At 40.0% G+C, this 26,531-nt stretch overlaps 1 protein-coding gene across 2 annotated transcripts in view; it reads right to left on the minus strand.

The window, feature by feature from the left end:
* The window catches only part of PDGFC (platelet derived growth factor C), a 247,743-nt gene extending 221,258 nt beyond the window's left edge, over positions 1-26,485 (minus strand). The window contains exons 1-2 of one of the 2 annotated variants that reach the window (XM_053583442.1): positions 26,351-26,485; positions 25,382-25,606 (exon numbers count right to left, since the gene is read on the minus strand). In XM_053583442.1, the coding sequence (XP_053439417.1) occupies positions 25,382-25,499 (118 nt within the window). In that variant the 5' untranslated portion in view covers positions 25,500-25,606; positions 26,351-26,485. The remainder of the gene's footprint in view (positions 1-25,381; positions 25,607-26,350) is intronic. The other variant, XM_053583453.1, reaches the window with a different exon arrangement.
* Between the last annotated feature and the right edge of the window lie 46 nt (positions 26,486-26,531).

The raw sequence follows: 26,531 nt of genomic DNA on the forward strand, positions 1-26,531 counted from the left end.
CATTTATTACCTTCTGCCTAAGGGTGACATCTCTTTGATTAACTTGCAATGGGAAAAAACCTAGTGCTCACTTACTTTTTTCCTTCAGAGCATCAATACCACTCCAGTTGGTCATTAAAGAGTAATCACATACACACACTCTCTCTTTCTCCCTCTCTCTCTCTGTCTATCTCTTTCTCCCCTCCCCCCCCTTTCTCACAGGGTGCTGCACTGTTTCTTTATAACAAACTGGCTTCAGGAAATTATTAATGAGGGGTTAGGAGGTTACGCAGCAGCTAAGCCCAAAGAATGTCTGTGCAAAGAGAGAACTACCTATTCAGAGGGAGGAGAATTGTTTGCGGAGGACTGGCAGTTTGAAAAGGAATTCCTAGCCAAGAAACCTTTCTATATCGTGCAAAGCCAAAATAAAATGAGTCATAACATTTCACGTTTCCTAACCGTGTATTACTAGAATGACCTTGGACTTTTTACGGAAATCAAAGACTGCACAAGTGAGAAAACAGAACCGCTTCCCTTTGCCTCTTTGCCTCGTCTCACCTACACTCCCCTGTTTGAGGACATTTCTGAGATGTGGTAGGGTCAGTCCTGGCAGAAGCTGGATGACATAATATTTGTAACCTTCAGCTTTAACTTCAGGAAGAGACATAAAAAGTGTGAAAGAAAAGTAGCTTTACTTAGAGGTACCCAAGTCCAAGCATGCCCAGCCACCACCAGCACCACCTATATTCCTTTTTCTAGGTCACATACACTATTAGAAAAAGTTAAAACTCTTAACCAAGAGTGATGAAGAGTCCAGAATATGACACCTTAACATGTGCCACTTTGGCATAAGTATTATTTTGAGCTGAAAATAATTGATAATCAACAGATACAAGTAAAGTTCTCTGTTCTTTGTTTATCTGCCTGCAGGTGGGGCATAAATTTCACTTCGTGGAGGAGATATAAATTCTCCTTTCTCATACTGGATGAGGAAAGAACCCTATCATCAGAGACAAACAGCTGCCAGAGAGATAAGTCTGTATAAACAGACTTTACTAAAATAACCCCATTTAACATTAGTTTCCCCCATATTTGTCGTTGCTTTCCCAAAATTTATTGGCCCTAGAAGCCCAAACCCCCTTTCCCTTGTCTAGTCACTTCTCCACAATTTATTGCCCTTTGTTAAAATAGCATATAAAATCCCAGGTGTAACTGCTTTTTTTTTTTCAGTTTTCATTTCCTTTCTGTGAAGCCCTATCATGTAAAATTTCAAATTATTAATAGAATTCTGATGATTTTTCTCCTATTAATCTGTCTTTTCTCACTTTAATTTTTAGGCTCCCACCATTAAATCTAAGAAGAAAATGAACAGTCTTTTTTTTTTTCCTTCCCTACACTTCACTAAGCAATTTGAAAAAAGTGTCAAGTTAGAAAAAAAATCTTTTTTCACTCACAGACACACAGATCTTTAAAATGTTTACATGTGTTGAATTGCTAGATGACTATAAATTTGTAAAATAAATGATGGAAATTGGCAAAAATATTAAAATAAAATGCCAATTGTTATGTTATAACAAATAAAATTAACAACTCACAATTTTACAGTTGTAAAAATTACTTATTCTTTCAATTTCTGAGTGTTTACCAAGCCCTGTTCTATGCACTATGGATACAAATTGTTAATATTTTAAACAAGGAAAAAGTATACACCTCTCTTCTTTCATCTGACTGTATTTCATCTCTAGAAGGTGAAGTTTCTAACAACATTTTTTTTTCATTAAACAAACAACATCTGAGTACTTACTGCCGGCCAAATGGAAGTTCTAGGTACTGAAGGTAAAACAGTGAAAATGGAAACATAAATAAACTTCCAATAGCAACAGCAATGAAAATCTCAGGCTTCATCCAGCAACTTCAAATGACAAGGTTTTATTCCATAAAGTATGAAGCAACATAGCTTATTGCTAAACTTTTTTAATCAAATTTCACTGTGAGTTTCATTCTCACTATAATCAATATAGGCAAATACTTTTAAAAGAATGCACAAAGACATGTTTCTATATTAACATATGGTTGCTTATGAATATATCAACACCAAAAATGTTTTTAATTTTGAAATTACTATTAACTATGCAAGTTGTAATTAACAGACTTGGGGGTTATTAGTAGTTTTTCTTCTAAACAGTCTACTGGCAGGGCAGTTTTACCCTATGAGACTTCCACATATGGGTCAGAAAGTAACCAGGACTCCTGAGTGGTTTCAAGTTCAAGGTCATAATACTAATCTATCAAATAAAATTCAAATTGTATATAACATTGAAATGAATTTACCTCCAACCTCTATTGCAGAGCCAGTCTTAGTTTTGTGATACTAATCTAGTCAGAGAAAGATCCTTCTTTTTTTTTTTTTTTTTTTTGTTGAGACAGGGTCCCACCCTATGCCCCTGAGCAGAGTGCAGTGGGCGTGGTAGCTCACCACAACCTCAGACTCGGGCTGCAGGTACCCCGCTGCCTCAGCCTCCGGAAGCTGCTGGGATTACAGGCGCTCGCCGCGGCGCCCGGCTGGGTTTTTCCATTTTTTTCACGAGTCGGGGTCTCACTGTCGCTCAGGCGAGTCTCGAACTCCTGAGCTCAAGCGATTCTCCCTCCTCAGCCTCCCACAGTGCTGGGATTACAGGCGTGAGCCACCGCGCCCGGCAAGATCCTTCTTAATTTAACCCAATTCTGAGCCTGGATGTCCAATCTATATGGAAGGAAGAGTTGAAATCCCCACTTTTTATTGAATACTCATTCCACAAGTGGTCAAATTAAGTCTTTCCTAAGTCCACAGATACAATCAGCCTTCAAAATGCTCCACATTAAAAACTCTAGGTCATTTCAAGCATAAATTTTAGAGGCAAAGAAACTGACAGTGAATGCCTAAACAGATTAAAAAAAAGAAGAAGAAGAAATTCTTCCCCCAGGAATATTCTTCTCCTTTAGATTTCCTTCCTAAAAATTAATACAGTGAAAGTGTTGGTCTTAGTCATATTATCTTATTTGGGGTAAAACCTGTTATCATAAAAGTATACTGAAATGAAACAAAATATGGTCTGTTTGTAGCATAAGACACCATATATTCAGGCAAAGAGATGAATCTGCTGCATTTAAAATAACTGGCTGTTTGAAAGAAACAAATCTTTACTAGAGCTTTTGCTAAGTATCTGATACTACCAACACATTCTCTATACTTAAACAGAGAAATTATGAAAGTCAGAAAAAAAAGATTACAAGTCACAAAAAAAATAATAGAGTTAGCCTAAATTACAGGTTACAACAATATCACTAAGTTTCTTAAGAAACATTATGCTTGTTGGTTGTCATTAAGTCATTATGGTAGAAATTAATATTTATTATTAGATAAGAAATCAAACAGGCTCGGAGTCCATAGCTCAGTGGTTAAGGCACCAGCCACATACACGGGGCCTAGTGGGTTCAAAACCCACCCAGGCCTGCTGAACAATGACAACTACAACAAAAAACAGCTGGGCATTGTGGCAGGCGCCTGTAGTCCCAGCTACTTGGGAAACTGAGGCAAGAGAATCACTTGAGCCCAAGAGTTTGAGGTTGCTGTGAACTTTGATGTCACAGCACTCAACCAAGGGCGACATAATGAGACTCGGTCTCAAAAAAAAAAGAAAAGAAATCAAACAAATTCTTACAAATATATTAATGAAAGTGTACTTTTTTTGTTGGCAGTATTAAAACAAAATCTATTAATGTTTTAAGATATGAATTATTCTTTAACCTGGTCTCTTTTTCAGTACAAAGACCTAAGTTACATACACAATGTAAAAATCAATTTTAGATTAGAATGTCAGTAGAACAGGCCAACTCTCCCCAATATGTAAGACATTTCCTAATAAATGAGATTCCTAGCACTAAATAGTCAACAAATTGATCTGTCAATGAACTACAACTTTCTGATAACCACCAAGGAAATTTCTTGGTATCGTTTATTAGTCTGTATAGGGTTTAACCATCCAGAGTACATTATACAGTGTTGTTTTCATTTCCAGTACCAGGATTAGACATAAAAAGATGAGTGAAAAATCTGTGATCACTTTCAAATTCATGGACATAAAAAACACTGAATATTTTCCATTAAAAAAAAAATGGTACCAGAAAGGGTTTTTTCTTTTTATTATTTTTAATCTATGTTTCAGACAATTACTTACAAAGAAAATATAATGAATTTTGCCCTTTTTGGGGAAAGCCAGGAGAAATCTTAATAATACAATGTTTGGAGTACCAACAAAAAGCTTAAGCACAATGTTTAAATTACTGAACTCCAAAAAGTAAAATGACTTCTCAAATACCTTGGATTCTATTCCTTAAGTAAAAGGATTTACATAGTCAAGCTTCATTTGTTCACGGAGGAGTTACTCTTCAGAAATTTCTTTTATCCTGTAAATGAGAAAGGCTGCTTCCTGGCACAAAAGATCCTCACTTTCAGTCACCAATTGTTTTGAAAAACTTTCACTTGACACTGAATTATAGGACCATGAGTTAAAGAACTAAATCAAATACCCAAACTCCTAAAGAAACCCAGCAATCTGGTTACTGTCCAAATTGTTTTCTAGACAAGAAAGTCAACTAACGGTAGTATCAGGAGGAATCCTGGAAGAACTCAGGCTCTTTAAAAAGATTATTAAGAATGCATTCTGCATTCACATTCAAACGTTATATACACCAGCAAAGGTGATATGCAACTTAAACAAAACCAATTTCCAGTAATATCAATGTGTTTTTTCTATTATCTTTGTCACCTACATTGTGTACATGTGCGTATTTGTCTTGTACAAGCAAAAAAAAAAAAGATGTACTCCTAACAATGCTTCTGCAATTTTATTGTTTTTAAAAATTTACCAGATGGTGATGCTTTAAAAGTTTCCATAAAAAGACTAAAATATGTCTTCTTAACAAAACTCTTAACAAAACATGTTTTTTTCCAAACTAGTAAAATTCAGGTTCTCTAAAAGTATGAGTAAGACACAAGAGATAAAAGAATGAGATTTAACCATTTAGATCTCTGAGTGTTCTCCAAACATCTTTCCAAAAGGAATGTATTAATTTGCATTCCCACCAGCAGTGCAGAAGTGTTCCCTTTCTCCACATCCACACCAACATCTCTGGTCGTGGGATTTTGTGATATGGGATAGTCTCACTGGAGTTAGATGGTAACTCAAAGTAGTTTTGATTTGCATTTCTCTGATGATTAAGGATGATGAGCATTTTTCATATGTCTGTAGGCCGTGCGACTGTCTTCTTCAGAGAAGTTTCTCTTCAAGTCCCTTGCCCAGCCTGCCATGGGATCACTTGTTCTTTTCTTGCTTATACGTCTGAGTTCTCTGTGGATTCTGGTTATTAAACCTTTGTCGGAGACATAACCTGCAAATATCTTCTCCCATTCTGAGGGCCGTTTGCTTGCTTTACTTACTATGCAGAAGCTTTTTAGTTTGATCAGGTCCCAGTAGTGTATTTTTGAAGCTGCTTCAATTCCCTGGGGAATCCTCCTCATAAAATACTCGCCCAGACCAATTTCTTCAAGGGTTTTCCCTGTACTCTCTTCTAGTATTTTTATACTTTCATGTCTTAAGTTTAAATCTTTAATCCAGTGAGAGTCTATCTTAGTTAGTGGTGAAAGGTGTGGGTCCAGTTTCAGTCTTCTACAGGTTGCCAGCCAGTTCCCCCAGCACCATTTGTTAAATAGGGAATCTTTTCCCCACTGAATGTTTTTAATTGGCTTGTCAAAGATCAAATAACCATAAGTAGCTGGGTTATCTGCCATTCAATCCTATAATTCCTCTACTAGGTATATACCCAGAAGACCAAAAATCACATTATAACAAAGATATTTGTACCAGAATGTTTATTGCAGCCCAATTCATAATTACTAAGTCATGGAGATTTAACCATTTATATAAGAAGCAATCCATGTTCACTTTCAAAATTCTATATAGTGATTTTTTTTTTTTTTTTTGAGACAGTCTTATTCTGTCACCCTCATTGACTGCCAAGGTGTCAACCTCAAACTCTTGGACACAAGTTATCTTCTTGCCTCAGCCTCCCAAGTAGCTGGGACTACAGGTGCCCAACACAACATCCAGCTATTTTTAGAGACGGGGTCTCGCTCTTGCTCAGGTTGGTCTGGAATTCCTGAGCTCAGTCGATCCACCTGCCTCGGGCTGCCAAGGTGATCAGTGACCAGTGATTTTTCAACCAATGTGCCACAGCAACCCACTGGTGGGCCTTGAGAGGATCTTTGGTGTGCTGCGAAAATTTTTAAAGATCATCAATTAAATAATTTTCAAAAGAAGTTCAAAACACAGTAAGTATATTCTTTTTTATATGCTATTTTTTTTTTTTTTTTGTAGAGACAGAATGTCACTTTATGGCCCTCAGTAGAGTGCCGTGGTGTCACACAGCTCACAGCAACCTCCAACTCCTGGGCTTAAGCGATTCTCTTGCCTCAGCCTCCCTAGTAGCTGGGACAACAGGCGCCCGTCACTATATGCTATTTTTTATCAACATAATTTAAGTGTGCTGCAGGAGTTTAACTATAAATTCAAGTGTGCTGTGAGACAAAAAAGGTTGAAAACCACTGTTCTATACATTTAACTGCCCCAAGTTCAGGGACTAAGAATACCAAGATGCAACTGCCTGAATACATTACCCATAAAAGCACAAAGCCAGTCTTCCTGCTAAATGCCATTCCTTTTAATTCTGGCTGACTTCAAAAATGAATGTGAAGTAAAGACAATTCACTCTCCCTCGTAGAAATAAAATGAATGTGAAAATAATCACTCTGGTCTCTAGGGGTACTAAACATTTGTGCTGTCTTAAACTTAGTGGAAAACTTGCACATAAACTTGTGCAGTCTGGGCACCATACTTAGGTAAATAGCAGAGGGTTATGGTTTTAATTTGGTTGTTACACCGTAAATATTGGCATACTGAACGTGTGTTCACTGCCACGAATTTTGAATTCTCTCTCCAGGGTCTGCTTCTGTTTTGTCTGCATGCCAGAACTAAGGACTACTTGCCCATAATCTCATATGATCGGAGCTGAGAAAATCAACTTAAGTTCCAAGAAAAAAATATATATATCCTTTGAGTGATTTTTTTTTAAATAATTTTTTCAAGATTTTTGCCTTCTAGGGGATAATTCACCATCACCCATCTGAAAACTCCAAAGCATAAAAAGAAAAACAAACTAAAAATAAGAAAGCACATGGGTTATTGTTAACTAGAATGAACAGAAAAGGGAGTTAATTCAAAATAAAAAAAAATAAGTTTAAATTACTGAAAATAAATTTTTGATAGTCACGCTCCACGGAGTGATTGCAAGAAAACTTTATCCTAAAGTTCCCTCTTCAAAAATAATTTTCCTGAAAATGATACATTGCTTTTTCTTATTGAGGAAATAACATTTAAGCAGTCATCATTATAATTTTGCCAATCAGGTTCTTTGTACATTCATTTTACTCGGTCTAAGCAAAAAGATTGAAGCTGTCCAGTATGTCCCCTTTTAGTTCCTCAAAATGAAGCCAGACATTAGCCGCATCTCTCAGCTGTGAAATAAGGCATATGACTCACTTAGAGCCCACCAATGATAATTTATGACACCAGATGCCAGGACAGCAGAACAGGCTGTGTTGGGTCCAAGTGGGCTGCTTTCACTTCACTTAAAAGATCTACCCTCCCATGGGGAACTCCACTAAAGATTATTCAACATTTAATTCTCTGACCTTTTAAAATTTGGACAGATAAGACAGATATATACCCACAGTCCAGCGCAGAAAGTGGTAGTTCTGCACCATTCTGAGAGTTTAAAGAAGCAGGCATGCCATACTGAAAGAAACAAGGCTTCATGGAATGAGCACCAGTCAGGTAGGGCTTAAATCCACATGGCCTTTGAACATGCAGAGTGAAGGAGAGGGGATGGGGCCCCTACCACTGCACAGCACAGGCACTAATTGGCCATCTGCCAATCATATGACATCTGAACTCTTGCAATGCCTTCAAATGGCTATCACAGCCTCTAGCTTTTCTGTCCTTTATAATCATCGTAAGGTATCTTTTATTCCCTCTTTGAAAAGAAAAAAAAAAGTATCTCTTTGAAACTTATTAAAAGAGGAGACCTTCAACGTTTTCACCACTAGAAAATAAACAAAAATAAAAACAACTATATGAGATGATGAATTGATGAGTTAGCTGGTTTGTGTAATAATTTCACAATGTATATGTATATCAAAACATTCCACTGGACCTGGTAGATATGTTCAGTTTTTATTTACCAGTTATACTCAATAAAGTTTGGAAAAAATGCTACTTACTAATAAAATAATAATATGAAAATACAGTGGGACCTCTGTAAGTTTACCACCCAAGGCTCTGTGACAAACCAGGCATCATACGAAGGTGGTCAACACGAGGAACTAGGCCTGCTGTACCGACGTGTATGAAAATTAGATCAACCGAAAGCAGTGGTCAATGTGGGGAGGTGGTCAACTATGGAGGCTCTACCATATGTTAAAAAGGAAAAAGAAAACTTGATTATCCCATGATTATTAACTGATCTGATTTTTATAAGTATAAAAATATGAAAATTTTAGAAAAGATGGCCTTTATCATTAGTAACTAATGTGGAAGACTGTACACATTACTCATCAGCCAAAATTCTTCAGTGGTACCCTAAGATCTTGAGTCAATGTCTAAACATGATTAGGACATGTTCCCTTCACAATCAATCAATAATTTTTTCAGTCTTATTACCCACAAAAAATAGTTGATTTTAATAGACTATATTTTCTCTATGCTTTCCGCTTAGAACTCTATCTTCCTTTTCTGGTGAATGCTTTGTTCTTCAGGACTCAACTTAAGTGGGCTTATCATAAATCTTTCCTGACCCAGAAAGCGAACATTCTTGGGTTCCTTTAGCATTTTAAGTGTATGTCTAATGTATCACAGACTATTGATTATGGACATCAAATACACAAAGAACCACATTTTTCTTTACCTGTTTTCAGGCTATGACAGTTATTAGAACAAAAGGAACTTGGTGTTTATTGGGGTGAACGGATTTCTTGGTTAAAAGAGATGCAAATGCGTGGCATGGAGTCAGAAAAGTGACCTTGAAAACACCAAAGGAGACCCTGCTTACTCAAAAATTTGACCCTTAGTCCAGTAGCATCAGCACTGCCTGTGAGTTTGTTAAAATGCAAATTCTTGGGCCACAACCCAGACCATCTAAATCAGAATTAGAATCTACATTTAATAAGGTGATTTACATGTTCATTACAGCTGAGGAGCACCTATCCAAGAGTGACTACAGTGGACACACCACCAGACTCTGACATTCATTCACCTCCTTTAAATGATGGGTGCGTGTAAGGGGAATGGGAAAAGCCTGGATCTTAAAAGGAATAAGAACACTTTGCCACAATTCGGGCAACCAGCAACCAACCTGAGATAACAACAGTGAGAATGCAAAAATCATGAATGTAAATCTAATTATTTTGCCTTAAAATAAAAATGGTTTTTACTCATTAGCTTGGCAATAATTCTGTGCTTGTTACTGGATGGAACTGGAGAAAGTTATCTTAAGTGGACAGGAACAGGAAAATAAATACCATGCCTGACTCGTGCCCCTCATAAATCCTTCCTTTTCCCTGTTAGGCCTGGCAGAGGATAAACAAGTGACAAGGAAATGGCTAAAGGAAAAGAGTGAGAACCGAATTGTAGCTAGGAACCAAACTGCAGCTAGGAACTGTTCTCTGGTGGGAAAATACACAGTAGGGGTTCCTAGTGACCTTTAACTGACCTGGGGCTCATTACCATCTCATTACCATAGCCTGGGTGGAGCTTTCTTGAAGGATTCTGGGGGAAGATGCATTATAGAAAGGAAAATTATAGAACCAATCTGTTGTGTAATCTGTTATACAACCCCAACCTGTCAATCACCCCAAAGGTGGGAAACCAATCCTGCCAGGAGCAAGGCGGGATAAATTAATGAGCCCATAATGGGCAGCCTGTGCATGGAGTCCTGGGTCTTCCCGCTGTTAAGGAGACTGATGCCTTCCTCTCCTTAGGAAGGTTCCCATCTTTCTAGAAAGTATTTTTACTTTGTGTCATTTTGTGTAGCTTCCTTCTTTACTTTGACGTAGGATAGCTTCTTTCCTTTTCCTGTAATAAACTGCTTGTGTTAGACTGTTCTGTACCTGTGAACACTCCTTCACCAGCTCCACTTGGTACCAGGACTCATTCTATGGGCCCAGGTAACATGCTGGCACAGCTAATCTGTTCTCTCCTCTAAGGGAAAGCTAAACTATGTCTCCACAAGGACACACGGAGTAATATAATGGAAGCTGGTTACTCAAAAGGTGGAGAGGGGATGAAAATCACCTTATGGAGTACAATGTACACTATTTGGATGACTTGCACTATAATAAAATCCAGATTGCAGCACTATGCATTCAGTGTAATGGAATTCAACTTGTACCCCCTAAATCTATTAAAATTAATTTTAAAAAAATCTGTGTTTGTTTACTGCACTATTATTCATTTTGAATTGCTGTGAAGTAATAATAGTTGAGCAGAATAAACTATTAGTTTTAATTTGCATTTCCAGACCCAGAGAGTTAAGAGAAACCAAATTATGAGAAATAGTTCTAAGTCCTCTAAATCTATGTGTAACTGGATGTTCCAATGAAACTGAGGTGCCAGCAAGGTAGGTACCAGAACATCAAAGTGATGGAAAGACAACAGTCTTCCATTTGCAGATTTTCAAGGAAATGTGCAGAAGCTGTCATGTGAATGCTGAATCCCTTGGACACACAAGTGAGCATACCCCCTGTACCCCACCACCTCTCCCACTCCAGGATCCAGACAGAAGTGGGCTAGGGTAGAGAGTAAAGAAGTCCAAGGCTATCACACTTTGGGTTCTAAGGGTATTTATTTTAAAAGTTCTCTAGAACTCTGTATCACTTAAAGATGAGCTGAAAATCAAGATTCATCCTAGATTGGGGAAAATTTCCTCTGATCAAAAAAATTTAGGAGCAATAAAAATAAACTTGTGTTTTAACCATGACCCAAGAGGTCATAGTTATTCAACAGACCAGTGCCACGCACATGTTACCCACGATTACAGGAACATAAAGTAGGCTTCCACGGGACAGGAGCACAGATAATCCTTATTACGCAAATGTACACAGAAAACAGCCCTCTTTATAAAATGTGGAATATGCATAACAAGGTATGTTCTTTCCAGCAGACAACTGCTACAACAAGGACCTGCCCCTACCAATTTCTATGTGGCTTAACAGCTGTTAAAACAACAATAAGAAATCTGTATAATGCTTCCAACGGACACTACAGCTTCCATAGCAGGGCCTCAAGAGGCCCCTACCCTGTTGGGTTTCTGAGAGCATATTTTATAAGGGTATCAAAGCCAGAAAGATAAAGTAAGGGTCATTGAAGTGATCATTGAATTTCCATGGTTCATTTTTTAATCTCAGAAGTTTTTATTGGTTAATAGTCCTTGATAATTCAGGTTTAGATGTAGCTTTTTAACATGCATGTTTTCATGGTACTCCCCTCCAGATACATTGCTCATTATTACACTTGGTTTCAACTTCTGCTACTCCATTTATGAATCTTCTTTGTGTATCAGCCCTACTCTTGAAGCTCTACGTCTCCATATCCCAAATGTATCATCTCATTATCCTTCTCAATGGACTAGAAAGCAAAAACACGTAATTTTCTTCTCTTTCCTGTCCTAGTAATTATTTCTCTCCTTCAGTCATTAGGCTGGACCAAAATGTCACTACAAGGGCTTATCCCAGTCCACTACTAGGGAACCACTGCCCTTGACATCTCTTCTTGCTCCCTCCTCGATGGGTCAAAAAATGGTCAAGGCTTACTTCCTCCAAAACTTAATTCCCACTTCTCTTCCAGGTAGGCTCAATCCTTACTGCAATAATTTGTTATGATGCTTAATGCTCTGCAGTTATTTGACCTATGTTCCAACAGTAACTCTATAAGAACTTTCTAGGCTAGAAGTCTTACTTGCCTCTTGCTACATATTCAGTCTTTTCCTCTCCTGTTGCTCTCTCCCTAACCCCAGAAACAAGAAAACAAGGGAACCAAACATGTTTTCCCCTTTTGTTCCCTCCATTCTGGAAAAATGTCAGTATCTTCTTCCCTTATAAAAACCTGTCTCATTTTACTCCATAGCAATTCTTTTACACCCCTAATACACTGAGGGGTTTTCTGTTTATCAACATTGAAAACTCCTAGGCTGTTTGTCAGCCTTCATTTTCTTGAATCTCTGTTAGATTTTATACTGTGGAGCAATTTCTGTGACTTTTCTCCCTCTCTTTGGCACCCTCCATTACCCACCTTAATTTTTTTTTTTTTTTTTTTTTTGGCTTTCACTGCCTTCTCTTCATGGGGATTTCTTCATGTAGGATTTCCTCTTCCTTCCTAACTTTATTCTTCACTGGTTCACAACCTTCATTCTGTCACTATCCTCTATGTGTCATCAGAAATCAGATTTGATTCATAATTTGGCTGCCTGAATAACCAGGATACAAGGGCTGATAAAGGAGTTTACAGCAAGTCATGAACAATTCATTTTCTTATTTACTCAAGCCTACCTAATACATAAGTTTTCCTCCCTATGTGCCTCCTCTTTCCAATAATCTTTCCACCAGACCTGTTTCTGAGGTCTCCATCAGAGCAAACTACACTGTAGACTTCATGAATTTCCAATACATCCTTATTCTGCATACCCACCCGCCAGGGTCTCCACTCCTAAAATCCTACCCTGCCTTTGATTCCACACATACAGGTTCTGCTCATCATTCCACGACCCTTTGTTCGAAACACCCCTTTTCCTTAACAACTTTTCTCAGCCTTTTCTAAAGACTCAGATGTAAATAGTCTTGCCTTTCTTTGTATTCCCACAAACCAAGAGGCTATACCTTTCAGTCTACACTGTAGCTAGCTGCAGACCTTATCTCCCCCATTTGACTATAAATGACTTGAGGGCAGCAACTTAGTCTAATTTGACTTGCATCTTCCACAATGCCTCACAGTTTCCTGGTGGTACTAGAGTCACTTCAAACACTTCCTTTTTAGATAGTATAAAACTACATATCATATAAGAGTTCAATGGGTATCCAAGGCACAGAGATGTGAATTGTTGTTTGCAAGATCATAGAGAATCCAATTTAGATGCACATTTTTAGGTTTCTTCATAGACTTCAGGCCATCTTGCTCTAAGTTATTCATTGGGAAAAAAAAAAAGGAAATAGTAAGTCACACATTAAACAGAAACTATAGTGTCCATCATTGTCTGTTGTTTTTATGCCTGTGGAGCTGGAGAAGTTATTTCCGCTGCCAAACTTCCAGCAGTAACACTTCCAAATTGCCAGTGTTGTATGATGCCATCAGTTTTTAAAACTTAGAAAGGCTCATTGATTTTTACTAAGGGTTTCTTACACAATCACTTCCTTTAAGGCCAAATGAGCCAACCAGGATTGAGAGAAGTTACAGAATGAATAAATGTTACGGTATCAACATAAAAATTATTTAGTTTCCCTTACTTCCTTTAATCCCCAAATTTATTTCTGACTTCCACTGCCACTAGTCATCATCACAACACATTTTTATGTTCCCGTCCACCCAACTCCCCTTTACTGAGCCATTCTGGCACAACCTTCATGCCCAATTTTAGCAAAGTTAAATTAATTTCCTAATGCAATAAAATGGCTCTCCTAAAAGCAAGTCAACTTGGGATAGGACTTATTACCTACTTCTAAAGTAAGACAAATGAATGTCACACTAGGTTGGTTATAATAGTGGTTTTATTACAAGACTGGAAGACTTACAATAACTGTAAATCAAACTGTTGTTAGATTTTTTTTTACTTTACATAGTTGTAGTTATGAGTCTACTCTTATGAGCCAAAATGATTATTTTACAATTAGTTTAGACATGTCTGAGCCCAGAAGGAAAATTTCAATTTCAATCATCTTATTTTCCTTGAACAAAATCTAGTGCTACCAAAAATCAGGTCAATTCAACTTCTCCAACATGAGTTTCTAGCCATTTTCCAAAGTTGAACAGGTTTATAAATGTAAATGCTCCAAATTTTAGGTTTGGTTTCAAGCTGTAGTACCAAAATGGGGATAGTTGAGTTTCCATACACTAGTTAAAAACAAATAAGTAAGAAATAATCTTGTAACCCCATTCTCAAGGTAGAACATGGTCACCATCCTATAAAACATAATACACACCCCTAAATTTAGACTGCAAATCTATCACTTAAACATCTAGTAAATGACCCAATTTGTTTACATGGCCCTGTAGCTTTTTATGGCCTTTCCATAAAGAAGTTATTACATCCATTCCCTTTATTTTGTTTAAGAGTGTTTGAGTGAGCACCAGAACCACAAGCTAGTTAAACAAGCCTTCCTTAGATGGGCATGGTCTCATATAATTCACCACTACCGGGGAAGTTCTCAGAACAATGTTTGTAGTTTTGAAACACCACACATTCCCACACACCAAAAGTATTTCCTGTGCTTTATGCACTTTTAAATATTCGGCAGATACATTCAATAAAGTCTTATTTTTCCATTTTTTCCAAGTAAACTTGTGGCATTTGCACTTCTTCCGGAAGATTTGCACCTCTTAGTGTTTGGCTATGGTAGGTTGGCCATTCAGAAAATGACTGCAAACACAGACTGCAAGGGAAATGTAAAATCCAGGCACTCTAATTGATTGCCTTGGATGTAAATGTTAGTTCTAAAAGAAAACCATTTTAAAGCAGTTAGTTTAATAGGGTGCCCAAGTGATGGCTATTAAAACTTACCAGTACAGATTAAAGATAAATTTTCTACCATGTTGGAAAAAGTGTAGTTTAAATAAGCATAGAGATGATCTAATTCCTTATTTTACATTCCTTGTCATGGCTTTAAACCTCAAGACTGCTAATATTCTCAATTAAACACTGATGAAAACCACTTTTTATTTTGTTTATCTTTTCTTTATTGTTAAATCATAGCTGTGTACATTAGTGCAATCAAGGGGTACAATGTGCTGGTTGCATATACAATCTGAAATATTCTCATCAAACTGTTCAATGTAGCCTTCATGGCATTTTCTCACTTATTGTATGTAGACATTTGTATTCTGCCTTTAGTAAGTTTCGCCTGTACCCATTCTAAGATGCACGTAGGTGTGGCCCCACCCATTACCCTCCCTCCACCCTAACCTCCCCCTCCCTTCTTTATCAAGACTCAGCCTCTCTCAATATCCTGGTCAAATGTTGACCTGGGAAACACCACTATTTTTAGATGGCTGCTTTTTATAGAAACAGTCACGTAGTTTTGACTACAGTGACAAGCACAAAGCAAAGGTACAATTAAACTCCATGTCTATCTCTGATATATATTAAATTGCATCTGAAATTATAAAAACATTAATGTGCTATGAAGTCTGGTTTCTTATGTGGTAGAGACAATTCATTTTCATTTAGAACTTCAGAAATAGTGTACTTTTGTTCACAAATAAGTAAAGTCAGGAATAAAATGCACAGTTACAGCCTCATTGCTGTAACTAAGGAAGCATTGCCTAATACCTTTAACTTCCTACATCAACACATTTCCAGCAGAGATGTGCCTCCAGGACTCCCTACTTCTGGCTGTAGATGGACTAAATGAATTTTTTTCATACTAGTATCCAACTTTTTTCCTTGATTTTTACAAGAAACTCAGCTAAATTTTTTCTGGCCTTTGGATGGGTAATCCAATCGCAAATCACACTCTAGTGAGAAACAATCTTGAGTGTGTTTCCATACAGCAGTTTGAAAACACTAGGACTTACTAGTGTTACTAGTTACCAGGAGAGATTTTCCTGTGTCCTCAATTTGCACCCTACTTATTATCACATTTCAGGTTTAAAGCACAAAAAATCAGAAATGCATGTTGCTTTTTTTTTTTTTTACCCCAAACCCAGTAAAAAATTTCTGGTTAAGACAAATGAATACTTCTGTCTTTTAATCTGTACCCATCTTACATTTTAAGCAAATCTTCCTTCTTAGTATACTGATTCTAAAGGTCACCTAGTGCTATAGACAAATACATTGTAAACCTTTAACGACTTCCAATTTGCAATTCTAATCACCTTAGACTATGAGTATATGTAGCAGAAAGGGAAATAAGCTGTGATTTATTCCTCAGTAGGAAAAAAAAAAAAAGGGCAGCGCCTGTGGCTCAGTCGGTAAGGCTCCGGCCCCATATAGCGAGGGCGGGGGGTTCAAACCCGGCCCCGGCTGAACTGCAAACCAAAAGATAGCTGGGCGTTGTGGCGGGCGCCTGTAGTCCCAGCTACTCGGGAGGCTGAGGCAAGAGAATCGCTGAGGCCCAGGAGTTGGAGGTTGCTGTGAGCTGTGTTTGGCCACGGCACTCTACCGAGGGCGATAAAGTGAGACTCTGTCTCTAAAAAAAAAAAAAAAGATAAATAATACAACTGCAAGACAGATGTCCTTGTACATACCCAGCAAAAGTAAGTGCCAAAACCAACATGCAGTAAGTGCCACCTAAGTCCAACTTCTGTTTGTTAATGGTTTCTGATCTCTGTAGTAACGCAAAAGGCAGGTGCAATGGCCAACTGGGCATATTTAAACACAGAAGCATTATCTCTATTGTGCAAAGACTGAAATGCTTAAAATAGTATCCACTCATGAACAAGGATTTCCTAGAACACAAATAGCATAGCCTAAAAAACTGGCACAGCATCAAGACAGCACATTCACCAAGAGAATTCAGTCATTTCAAATCCTTACACAATATTTCTTGCATTGTATACAAAGGACCACAATGAACTTCACAAGAGAAATAAATGATGCAATTACTCAACGCAGAGTAACCTTACAGGATTTAATGTCCACAAAACTTGAAATCCTTTCTTTTCGAAGTGTGAAGGCCATTTCCTTTGCTGGCGATGTAACAGCTTCATTAAACTGACTCAGTGTCCTGGAAGCCACCTCCCTTTTATCACACTCTTCCCCAGGCCTCACCCAGACTCATTCTACATGCCTTCCTTCTTGTGAATGAAGTGCGAAAATAGCTCTTTGTTTACCTAAAGAAGGCAATCTAGAGTAGTGTGGATGCTGTTTTAGCTTATGGGAGGGGAAGTGAGGCTGTGCAGCCTGCCCTTCGGACCAGTTCAGAATTTCCCCACTGCTTAATGACTGAAAACCATTCCAGCAAAACAGTGCAAACTACACACACCACAGCAGAACTCTGCTGCTGCATGCCTGCTTGGAAAAGAGCTGAAAATACAGGGTTTGGACTGAATCTTATACATGAGGACTTTCTCCTTGTTGTGTTAGTTAACTGCCAACCCTACAGCAGGCACACACCGCAAACAGCATCAGCACCCAGGAATTCGTCAGGCCAGAGCACCTACCCGCTTCTTCCAGCCTCTATTCATTCTCCATCGCGACCCACAGGAACGGTATTAAAGGGTTGCGGCATTAGGAAAGTCGAGAACCATACACGGTGTGGCTTCTTTCATTCAGACTGTCCCCTCTGCCTAGGATGCTTTCCTTGTTTTTCCTCTTACACCCACTTCAGAACAGGTCACCTTCTCCGTGGGAAGTTTCCTTCTTGAACTTCCTTTCTGGGCAAAATTAACCATTTAGTAAATCAATAGAGGATTTCTGAAGTGAAATAAAGCACTCTGTGTTCCCATAGCACTTGTGAGCACAAAACTAATAGACCCTGAGGTTTTAAAGGAAGGATCTTCCATCCTCCTCAGACAGTTTCTCAAGGGCAGAAACCTCATCTTCTTTTTTATGTACCCAGCACCTAGGGCAAAGCTTAGCAAAGAGCAGATGCTCATAAATATTTGCTGAATGAAAACAATGTTCTAATAAAACATTAGACCATTTAACTTATGAAGGAACAGGCACGTGGCTCTGAGTCCTGGCTTGGAGTCAGACCAAGGTCCAAACATTTACCAGCTGTGAGACCTTAGCTAAGCTACTTAGCCAGTGAAGCTTGGGTGTTTTTCCTAATATCTCATGGGGAGTTTATAAACTGTATACCATATGCAAACATTAACCACAACTGTGGCACCTAACAGGTACTCCTGCAGTGGCATGATTAAGCATCACAAAACTAGAAGCTCACTCAGAGCCCTTTAGACCCATCCAGCTACCTCCAGAAAAATGCATCTAAATACTCTCACTCCTGGGTGATTCCCAGTAGCTCTCACCAGTTTACCAGTCCATAGTGTACACAGCAAACTCTACATCCTGGCACTTACCCACTAACAGGCCTTTTGCAGTTTGAGGATGTTAATTTCTCCCCAGGAAACAGACTTCCACTTTGTATCTGCTCCCCAAGCCCCAGGGACATCCCATCTACTTAGAAATGACTTAACTACAACAGCAGAACCTCCACAGGTGACCACCTCCCTACGTTGACTACCTCCGTAAGTTGACCTAATTTTCACAGAATGGACATGCACTACACGGATCTATCAGCCACCTGCCACAACGTCCACATTGTATGGTTTTTCTATTTTTACTGGAGACAGAGGTGGCGCCCTCTGGCCCAGGCTGGGCTGGAACTCTTGAACTCAGAAGATCCACCTGCCTCAGCTTCCCAGTGCCAGGCCCCACATTTTGCTGTTTTAATACTGAATCACTCAGGCATGACCTGATGAATCAAGTCCCTTCCACTCTGTAGTCCTCAAATTGAACATCAGTGAGGATAAACTTTTGGTATCTTTCCACCTCTAACATTCTGGCACTATATCTGTTTCTGAGCTCCAGCCTGTACAAGTTATCCATGTGCCACAAGCAAAAGATGGAAAGATTCTGGAAACCTGTTATTACAGGAATTTCTTTCTTCAGTAGCTCCATGGTCATGGGGATTCTAATAATGAACCCACAAACCACAAGTTAGTGGTACGATAGGCTTTATTAGACAGAAAGGAATACGGAAGGAATAAAAAGCACCAGAGCTTCTGGCAGAGGGAAAGACTCAAGGTAGGAAGTCTCTGAAAGGTATAAGGCTCTAAGGCAGTGACAGTTCCTGTCGCAACCCACAGGAACTGTATTAAAGGGCTGCAGCATTAGGAAGGTTGAGAACCATTAATCTAAGTGGTATAAGGTCTTGAGAATTATATTTGGCCAGGACCAAGTAGTGGAAAAACACCTTTACAATGTTAATGAGTGAATAAATGCAGTCGCTCCAGCTGGGGGAAAAATGGCAGGGCGTTCCCTTCACGAAACTGCCAAGGCCTAGGAAACTGGGATCCCCTGTGCGGCCTTGAATGGGGGAACCCTGTATCATCTGTTCACCATTCTCAAGAGTCCCTGGTTCATATCATACAACAATCCCCATCTTCAGAAAATAGGACGTGCACAAAAATGGCACTTAGAAAGAGTAACTAGCACCAGTTCTAGAAAACCTACCTGTCTGCTTAGTACATGCTCACTTGGTAACATGTTTACCCGCTGAGATTTACATTAGTACTCTAGCACATCCCATCACTGCCAATACATAAACAAGTCTATGTTTCTATGACAAAAAGATGAACTATGGAATTTCCAAGGCCAAAAAGGCATCATAAAAGGTGACCTGTTACTATAGTTAATATTATAGTCTTACTCTAATAAGGCACTACAACCAGAACTCTCAGCCATGTGTCAGGCACACATTATACGCCATACCCTGCTCCGGGTGCTGGAAGTCCTCCAGAGAGCAAGTCAGACAAGGCCCACGCCTTCAAGGGACTTAGAGTCTATGGTAGAGGTTGGGGGTGTGAATAAAAAATTAATTAATAAGAAGAATATCAAAGAACAATAAGTACTATGCAGTTAGTTAACATTGATTGGATAGTGACAGGTGGTTTATTTATTAAGTGGTCAAAACAAAACACCTCTCTGAAGAAGGGACCCATTTAATCCAGATGATAAGAAGGGACCACCTGTGGTGCAAAGACAGCCCATGTCCACCTTCCCATCTCTCCCCAGAATCTAACCCTTGAGGAGCTAAAACCAAAAGAACTGAAGAAAGGGGGCTTAAAATAAGCCACATTCCTTTCCTTTCTCTAGATGATTGAGTTGCCAAGCAAAGAGGAAAAGAGGTCTTAACATCAATATGAACTAAATTACTAAAGTGTACCCAGCTAAAAGTGCCAAAAATGCTTAACAATTACTACGACAGGAATACTGATCAATCTGAACAGAGCCAGCAGGGTTGCAGGAGTGTCTGAGAGGCCTTGAACTGTGCCACCCAATGCAGTTGCTGGATCATTTGATGGAAGGCCCATTTGTTTTGGAGCAATAGCACTAGCTCCTTCCCAACACATTAGAAGTACAGTAGAACCTCCACAGTTGACCACTTCCCTACACTGACCACCCCAAGTTGACCTAATAGTCATAGACTGGATATGCACCACATGTATGAATCAGTACAGCGGGCCTAGTTCCTATGTTGGCCACCTCTGTATGTTGACCAGTTTGTTACAGTCTCTTGGGTCTGAAAGACCCTAACTTTCAGAGGGTCTACTGCATTTCAATGTTTTAACAATTCCTGTATTAGTATACCAACTGAAAATCAACCACCAGATGTGTCCTTAAGAGATAAAAAGGAGATTTGGGAAAAAAAAAAATTACAATTGGAGGCAGTGCTGGAGAAAAATAGTACAACACAGAGATTGTTTCCACTTGATTTTAGCCAAAAGGATGAGAAGAAATAGCAATTGCTTATAAATTAGTTATATAGATATTACATAGATTTATATAGAAATATCCTGGCCATATACAAGGCTTCCAAATAAACAACTGGAAACATTAAAATTACAGTAAATAAATGAAGGGACTTTGATGATGACTTATACCATTTCAGTTGATACAAATAGAAACCTACGGGGGAAATTTTTGCAGTCTCAGAGTATTATTTTGGACATTATGAATATCTTGATTCATTATTACTTATTTAATACACCACACTATCATTATAATTTTGTTTCTAAGTTTGTAAATAAAACATAGGAATCTTGCTACTATAAAAGTTAAAAAAATGGAGTGGAGGCAAATATTAAAATAAATATGTAAGAAATCAGTTTCAGTAAGAATGAAGTAAGATTAGACAAACAATGCCTGAGATAGAGCTCTACAAGACGGCACCAACGGCGAAAGTTTAGTGTTGGAGTCTACCACCTATTTAACAGATGATATATAATCTCTGAAGCTTCCTATGGAACTTTGTACTTTCTGAACATTTTTAGAGGTGCATTCAAAGTATGTCATCTACCCAAAGTCAAAGATAACAGTTAGTAAGAAAGAAAAAGTTACCATGCAATAGAATGGGCCTTTTTATCACCCATTATGGAAAACAAAATTCATCATTACATAATGACACATTATTTATTCAACTTCCTCAATTGTCTCAAACATAGCAGAGAACCAAGAGGAAGTTTAAAAAAAAAAAAGCCTCTAAACAACAAAAATAAATGTCACAAAGGTCATGCACTAAAACTTAATAGAGACTTGCAGGAAAGTCTCTTTAGCTCTCAGTCAGAGCCTATTTGCCACTGGACATTATGCTAAATATTGTGATTATTTGGTTTTTTAGTAAAATAGAGCTTTGAAACTGCCACCTAAAAAGAATGGGGGCAGGGAGAGGTCGGGTACAGTTTGTTACATACAGACATTTCAGCAGTAGTAGGAAGAGATAGCTGACATTGACAAAAAAAGACAGAAAATCCACAAACACAAGATACAGGCAAGAAGACATTATCACCAGACCTTTTCCCCCTAAAGTAAATTGTCCCATAGGCCACAAAAGCCCTGGAGGAAAAGAGCACATACAATACCTGGTGTTGAAAAGATCAGCCCTGACTGATGGTGTTATATTCCACTTCTAAATTCAGAATAGTTAAAGCCGATGAGAACAGTAAGAAATACATTTCAGGTCTATGAGTAAACTAAAATCATTCATCAGCAATGTCCCATAGAAGAGCCATTACTTCACTGACAACTTGGTGGGTTTGCCCTCTGTTTAGGCTATTGGCAACAGACAAAGCAAGCTTTGTTTTGTTTTGTTTCTGAATGTGTATGACTACTGCTACAACTCAGAAGCACCATCTCAGAACTTAATCCTTCTTTGATAGGTGTTCTTATCTAAAATCAGATATTAGTAAAATCAGATACTAGTTGCTTTTTCCCCCTCATGGTCACACAGTAAACCAGCCAGATACCCTCCAAGCAATTCACTGTTGTCTCTTCTCTCTTTCCTTAAGTTAAATCTGGAGACCCTTGTTTTATAGGTGAGATTTCAAGGTTAGAAGTAAGGTTAAAAATGAAATACATCTGGGCGGCTCCTGTTGCTCAGTGGGTAAGGCGCCAGCCCCATATACCGAGGGTGGCGGGTTCAAACCTGGCCCCATATACCGAGGGTGGCGGGTTCAAACCTGGCCCCAGCTGAACTGCAACCAAAAAAAAAAAAAGAATGAAATACAGAACATGAAGGCAATTGACAATACTGGAGAATAAAGCCATTTTTATAGTAAAGTGACAAAAATTACAATGCAATAGTAAGTTTAAAAACAGGTAACTAATAATCTAGTAAATGCCACTGACCCCTCAAAATGAATTTAAATCACACCTACAAGTTCTAGTCTAAACCGTGCATTTAGTAGTGGTTACAGCAATCAGTTTCCATTTCTAATACCTCTTGGGATACAAAGCAGGCATTGGGAATTGATTTAGTAAACACCATTTGAGAACATTAAATAGTTATGAAGAGAGAGTACCATTGGTAGGAATCCCTGAAAGTGGGAATTAGCTCCTATAATCATAATATTAACGGATCAATTTGGACATGTTCTATTTAGCACATAGAAGAGCTTTCAAGAATGATGCAATGCATGAATTGTGCCAAAGGCACTATCTGTGTGGTAACATCAGGGAGAGTGTGCATGTACATAACTGGACAATTGTCAAAATGGAGATAGGAATAGGGTTTCAAAAAGCAATCATAATTCAACACAAGGACAAAGAAATGCCCACGGAAGAGAATGAAAAATTGGCAACTCAAAAAGAAGAAGAAATAGTAGTAGTGGTGTAATAGTGGTGTTAGTCGTAGTTCCAGCATATTTGGTCACATTCCAGGGGACTTTCCAGCACCCACCTGTTATCCTCAACTCTTGGAACTTTGATGTATAAAACTCAAGCTGAGCATGTGCAGGAAAATAGCTCTATAGTGCCCCCTAGTGCTGACCAGTTCCTCTAATCCTTAGGCTAAGAACTATGCTGAGTGGTTCCTCTACTTCTCTTTCCTTCCTGCTGCCAACTCTAACATAGACCAACCCCCAAACATGGCCCAATCCTCTGCCCACAGATTAGGAAACAAGCAGGCTATTTTTAGCATCATGCATCTTAGGAATGGAAATGGTCCAGCCTCAGATGGCAACAGAATATGTGGCCTGACTTAAATGAACTCATCTGTCCTGAGGGTGCGAAGCTACTTGGGTAAAGTGGCCGATGACCACACGCTTTATGAAAGCTCCAGGAACACAAGACTGAACTATAAGGAAAGGACTGTAAGGAGAAACTCAGATCAGCAAAGGGAAACTGGGAGATGCCAAGACAGGTTTGACAAGATAGGCAACAGGAGAAATAGTACGGGGCAGAAACAATAAAAAATAGAAGATAGACACCAGAAATACTGCACCATGTTGTCATTATGGAGAAGCTTGTCTTATAAGAAGCAATATTTTGAACTGGGCATTTATTTAACATGAGAAAGAACAAAGGTCGTTCTGATCTGTTTTCTGGCTGGGTACAGCTGGTGCTGAGACTCCTTTGATCACTCCCCCCCGCCCACCCCCGTCCTCTGCAGCTTCTGTGATTAGAGATAGATCCCTAGGCTGCCCTTTGATCAGAAGCTCAAGCAGCCTGCAGGTGCCATGTGCCATCACATTAACAAGTTGTAAGAAGCAACTATACTGATATTGGCTGATAAATGTGATACAATGTCTTGCTGAACAAGCAATAAAGACAAACAATGTTTACAACAGTACCAAGAAACCTTATTTTATCTATTTTGACTCTCTAGAACTTTCTGTGCTTTCTTAAAGATGAACCCTTCATAGAGTTTAAATTTAAAGTTAAAGCTTTGAATTTTCCCAATATGGAAAGAAAAAGTCACGGTGACTTAAAAATACAGCACACCAGATTCTGACTTCCTAGCTGTACCCCTTGTGTTCATATCGCCTGATTAATGAAGTGACAGCATGCTTGCATTCGGAGTAGATGACATAGAAAGCAGTAAAAACATGTACATTTCTTTTCAAATACAGTAAGAGTCACCGCTTGTAAACAGGGTGTTAAATATTCCAATTTTAGACAGCCTACATTAACATCGTGGTTTCATGCGCAGTATAAAATTTCTATTTACAAAGTACTCTCAAAAATGACTTCATAATGGTAGATCAAGAGAAAAAGAGTTTTGAAATTGAATGATGTAAATCATATGGGTTCAGAGGCTAAGCAAATTACACACCCTGAAGCTGCCCTGGCTTTATGAAAGGAGCCTTTCTCCAGCTCTGTGAAATCCCAGCCCAAGGGAACTTGCATCTGAGAGTTTTCTAAACATTTCAGGTACACTTGAAAGCTAAAAGTAATTCTCATTTCCTATGCAGGATTAAGTCGTTTCCAGCGCACACAAAATAGCAGTCTTTCACCAACACATACAAAAACACACCACCAGAAAGGTAAAGAACTTCAGAGTACAAAGGCACATTAAAAAAAAAAAATACAGAGAAATACAGTTTTTAATTCCTCTAAAAGTATCCAACCTGCCTCTTGACCTCTATTATCTCCTATCTACTTACAGATTAATGCCTTCCACCTAGAGTGCTTCGGTGTATGCAGCTGACACATTTCCTGAATACCCCCCTCTCCCCAAATCTGAGTAAAGTCAAACTTCCCAAGACTCATTCATTTAGGATTCGTTTTCAGAGGCAGTTCTTGAACTTCTGACTCTGGCAAGAGCGACCCTGCAGTGTGCGTCTGCACTGACGTTCACAGTCGCTCCCAGAAGGTCCTCACCCTAGCTGAGGCTGCAGTAGCACGCGCGCTGCCCTGTAGAGCTTTGGGGCAGCTCCCGAACTTGTAAACTACCAATAGTCCACGCCAACGAACCCAGCGCGCGTTTGCACGGAGAGACCGTGATACCCTCGCAGGCTGGTGAACGTCACACACCAATACACAATGCCCACGTTAACACACACAGCGAGAAACAAGCAGAGGGCGAATGGGGAAGACTCACCGTTCTGCTCCTTGTTGCTGGAGAACTGGAATTTACTGCTCAGGTTGGACTCAGCCCGAGTCCCCAGTCTCTGGCCGGCCAGGGCAGATATCAGCAGGAGAAGCGCGGAGAGGAGCATTTGGCTGACTGGGGCGAGAGCTCACTCGCGGCGGGCACTTGGGAAGCAGCGACTCCGGAGTCTCTTTCACCACCGCCAGGGGAAGGCTGCACTGGGGTGGAAGCGCTCTGGCAGCAGAGAATCGCAGGGTAGTTTCCACATAATCCCATCCAAAACTTTTTCCTAGAGCCCTCTTCTGTGTCTCCAGTTTTTGAAAAGGATCAAAGCAAAACCTGGACCTGAACCAGTTTCCCAAGGTTTAAACAAATCCTGAGCTGTGCCGAAGTGGTGGGGGTGGGGGTAGAGGCGAGAGAGGAAAGGGGGGTGGGGACGCGGGGGAGCCGGGGGAGCTGCGAGCAGTCACCAGCAAGTTGCTGGAAGCACCTGTCAGTTTGGGGCACAGGACAGAGGCGAAAACTTAAAGGTCGCGCGAAGCCAGCCTCAAAGCCGAATCGGCGGCGAGCAGTTTCTGATCAATAACAAAGCTGCCAATAGATGCGGCCCTCCCGGTGCCCCTCTCCCCCGCCCCACCCCCCACCCCCGAAGGGGGAGGGGGAAGACACAGGGCGAGGGCGCCGCGGCGGGTCCCCTGGGCCGCTGCGCCGGAGCAGGGCCGGGGGGCTCCGGGCCGAGGTCGGCCCGCGCGCGGTTGTGGGGAGGCCGCGGGGCTCCTGCTCCCCAGCCCTGTGCCGGGTCCCGATAGCAGCAGCACGGATCTCAGCACCTGGCTTGAGTTCTCCACGACCAAAGTTCACCTTGTTCGGGCGCGTCCCCTGCTCCTCGAAGCAGAGGGAAAATTGGCAGCTCGGGGTCACCGCGGGGCTCTGGTAGATCCCCGTCCCCTCCCCCCACGCTTCGAGTTCCGCGCTAACCTCGGTGCTCCGCGCCGCGTCTCCGCACCGGGTGGAGAGGGAAGGCCGGGGCGCGGGAGGATCCGGCTTGTCCCCTCCCCTTCTCTATCTCCCCCCGCCACCAGCCCGCTGCAGGCGGGAGGTGGGGGCCGCGGGCCGAGCGGGGCGGAGTGCGCGCCCGCGAGCCGGGGAGGCCGACCCG

This window comes from Nycticebus coucang, chromosome 1 (genome assembly GCF_027406575.1).
Source record: "Nycticebus coucang isolate mNycCou1 chromosome 1, mNycCou1.pri, whole genome shotgun sequence".
Lineage (NCBI taxonomy): Eukaryota > Metazoa > Chordata > Mammalia > Primates > Lorisidae > Nycticebus > Nycticebus coucang.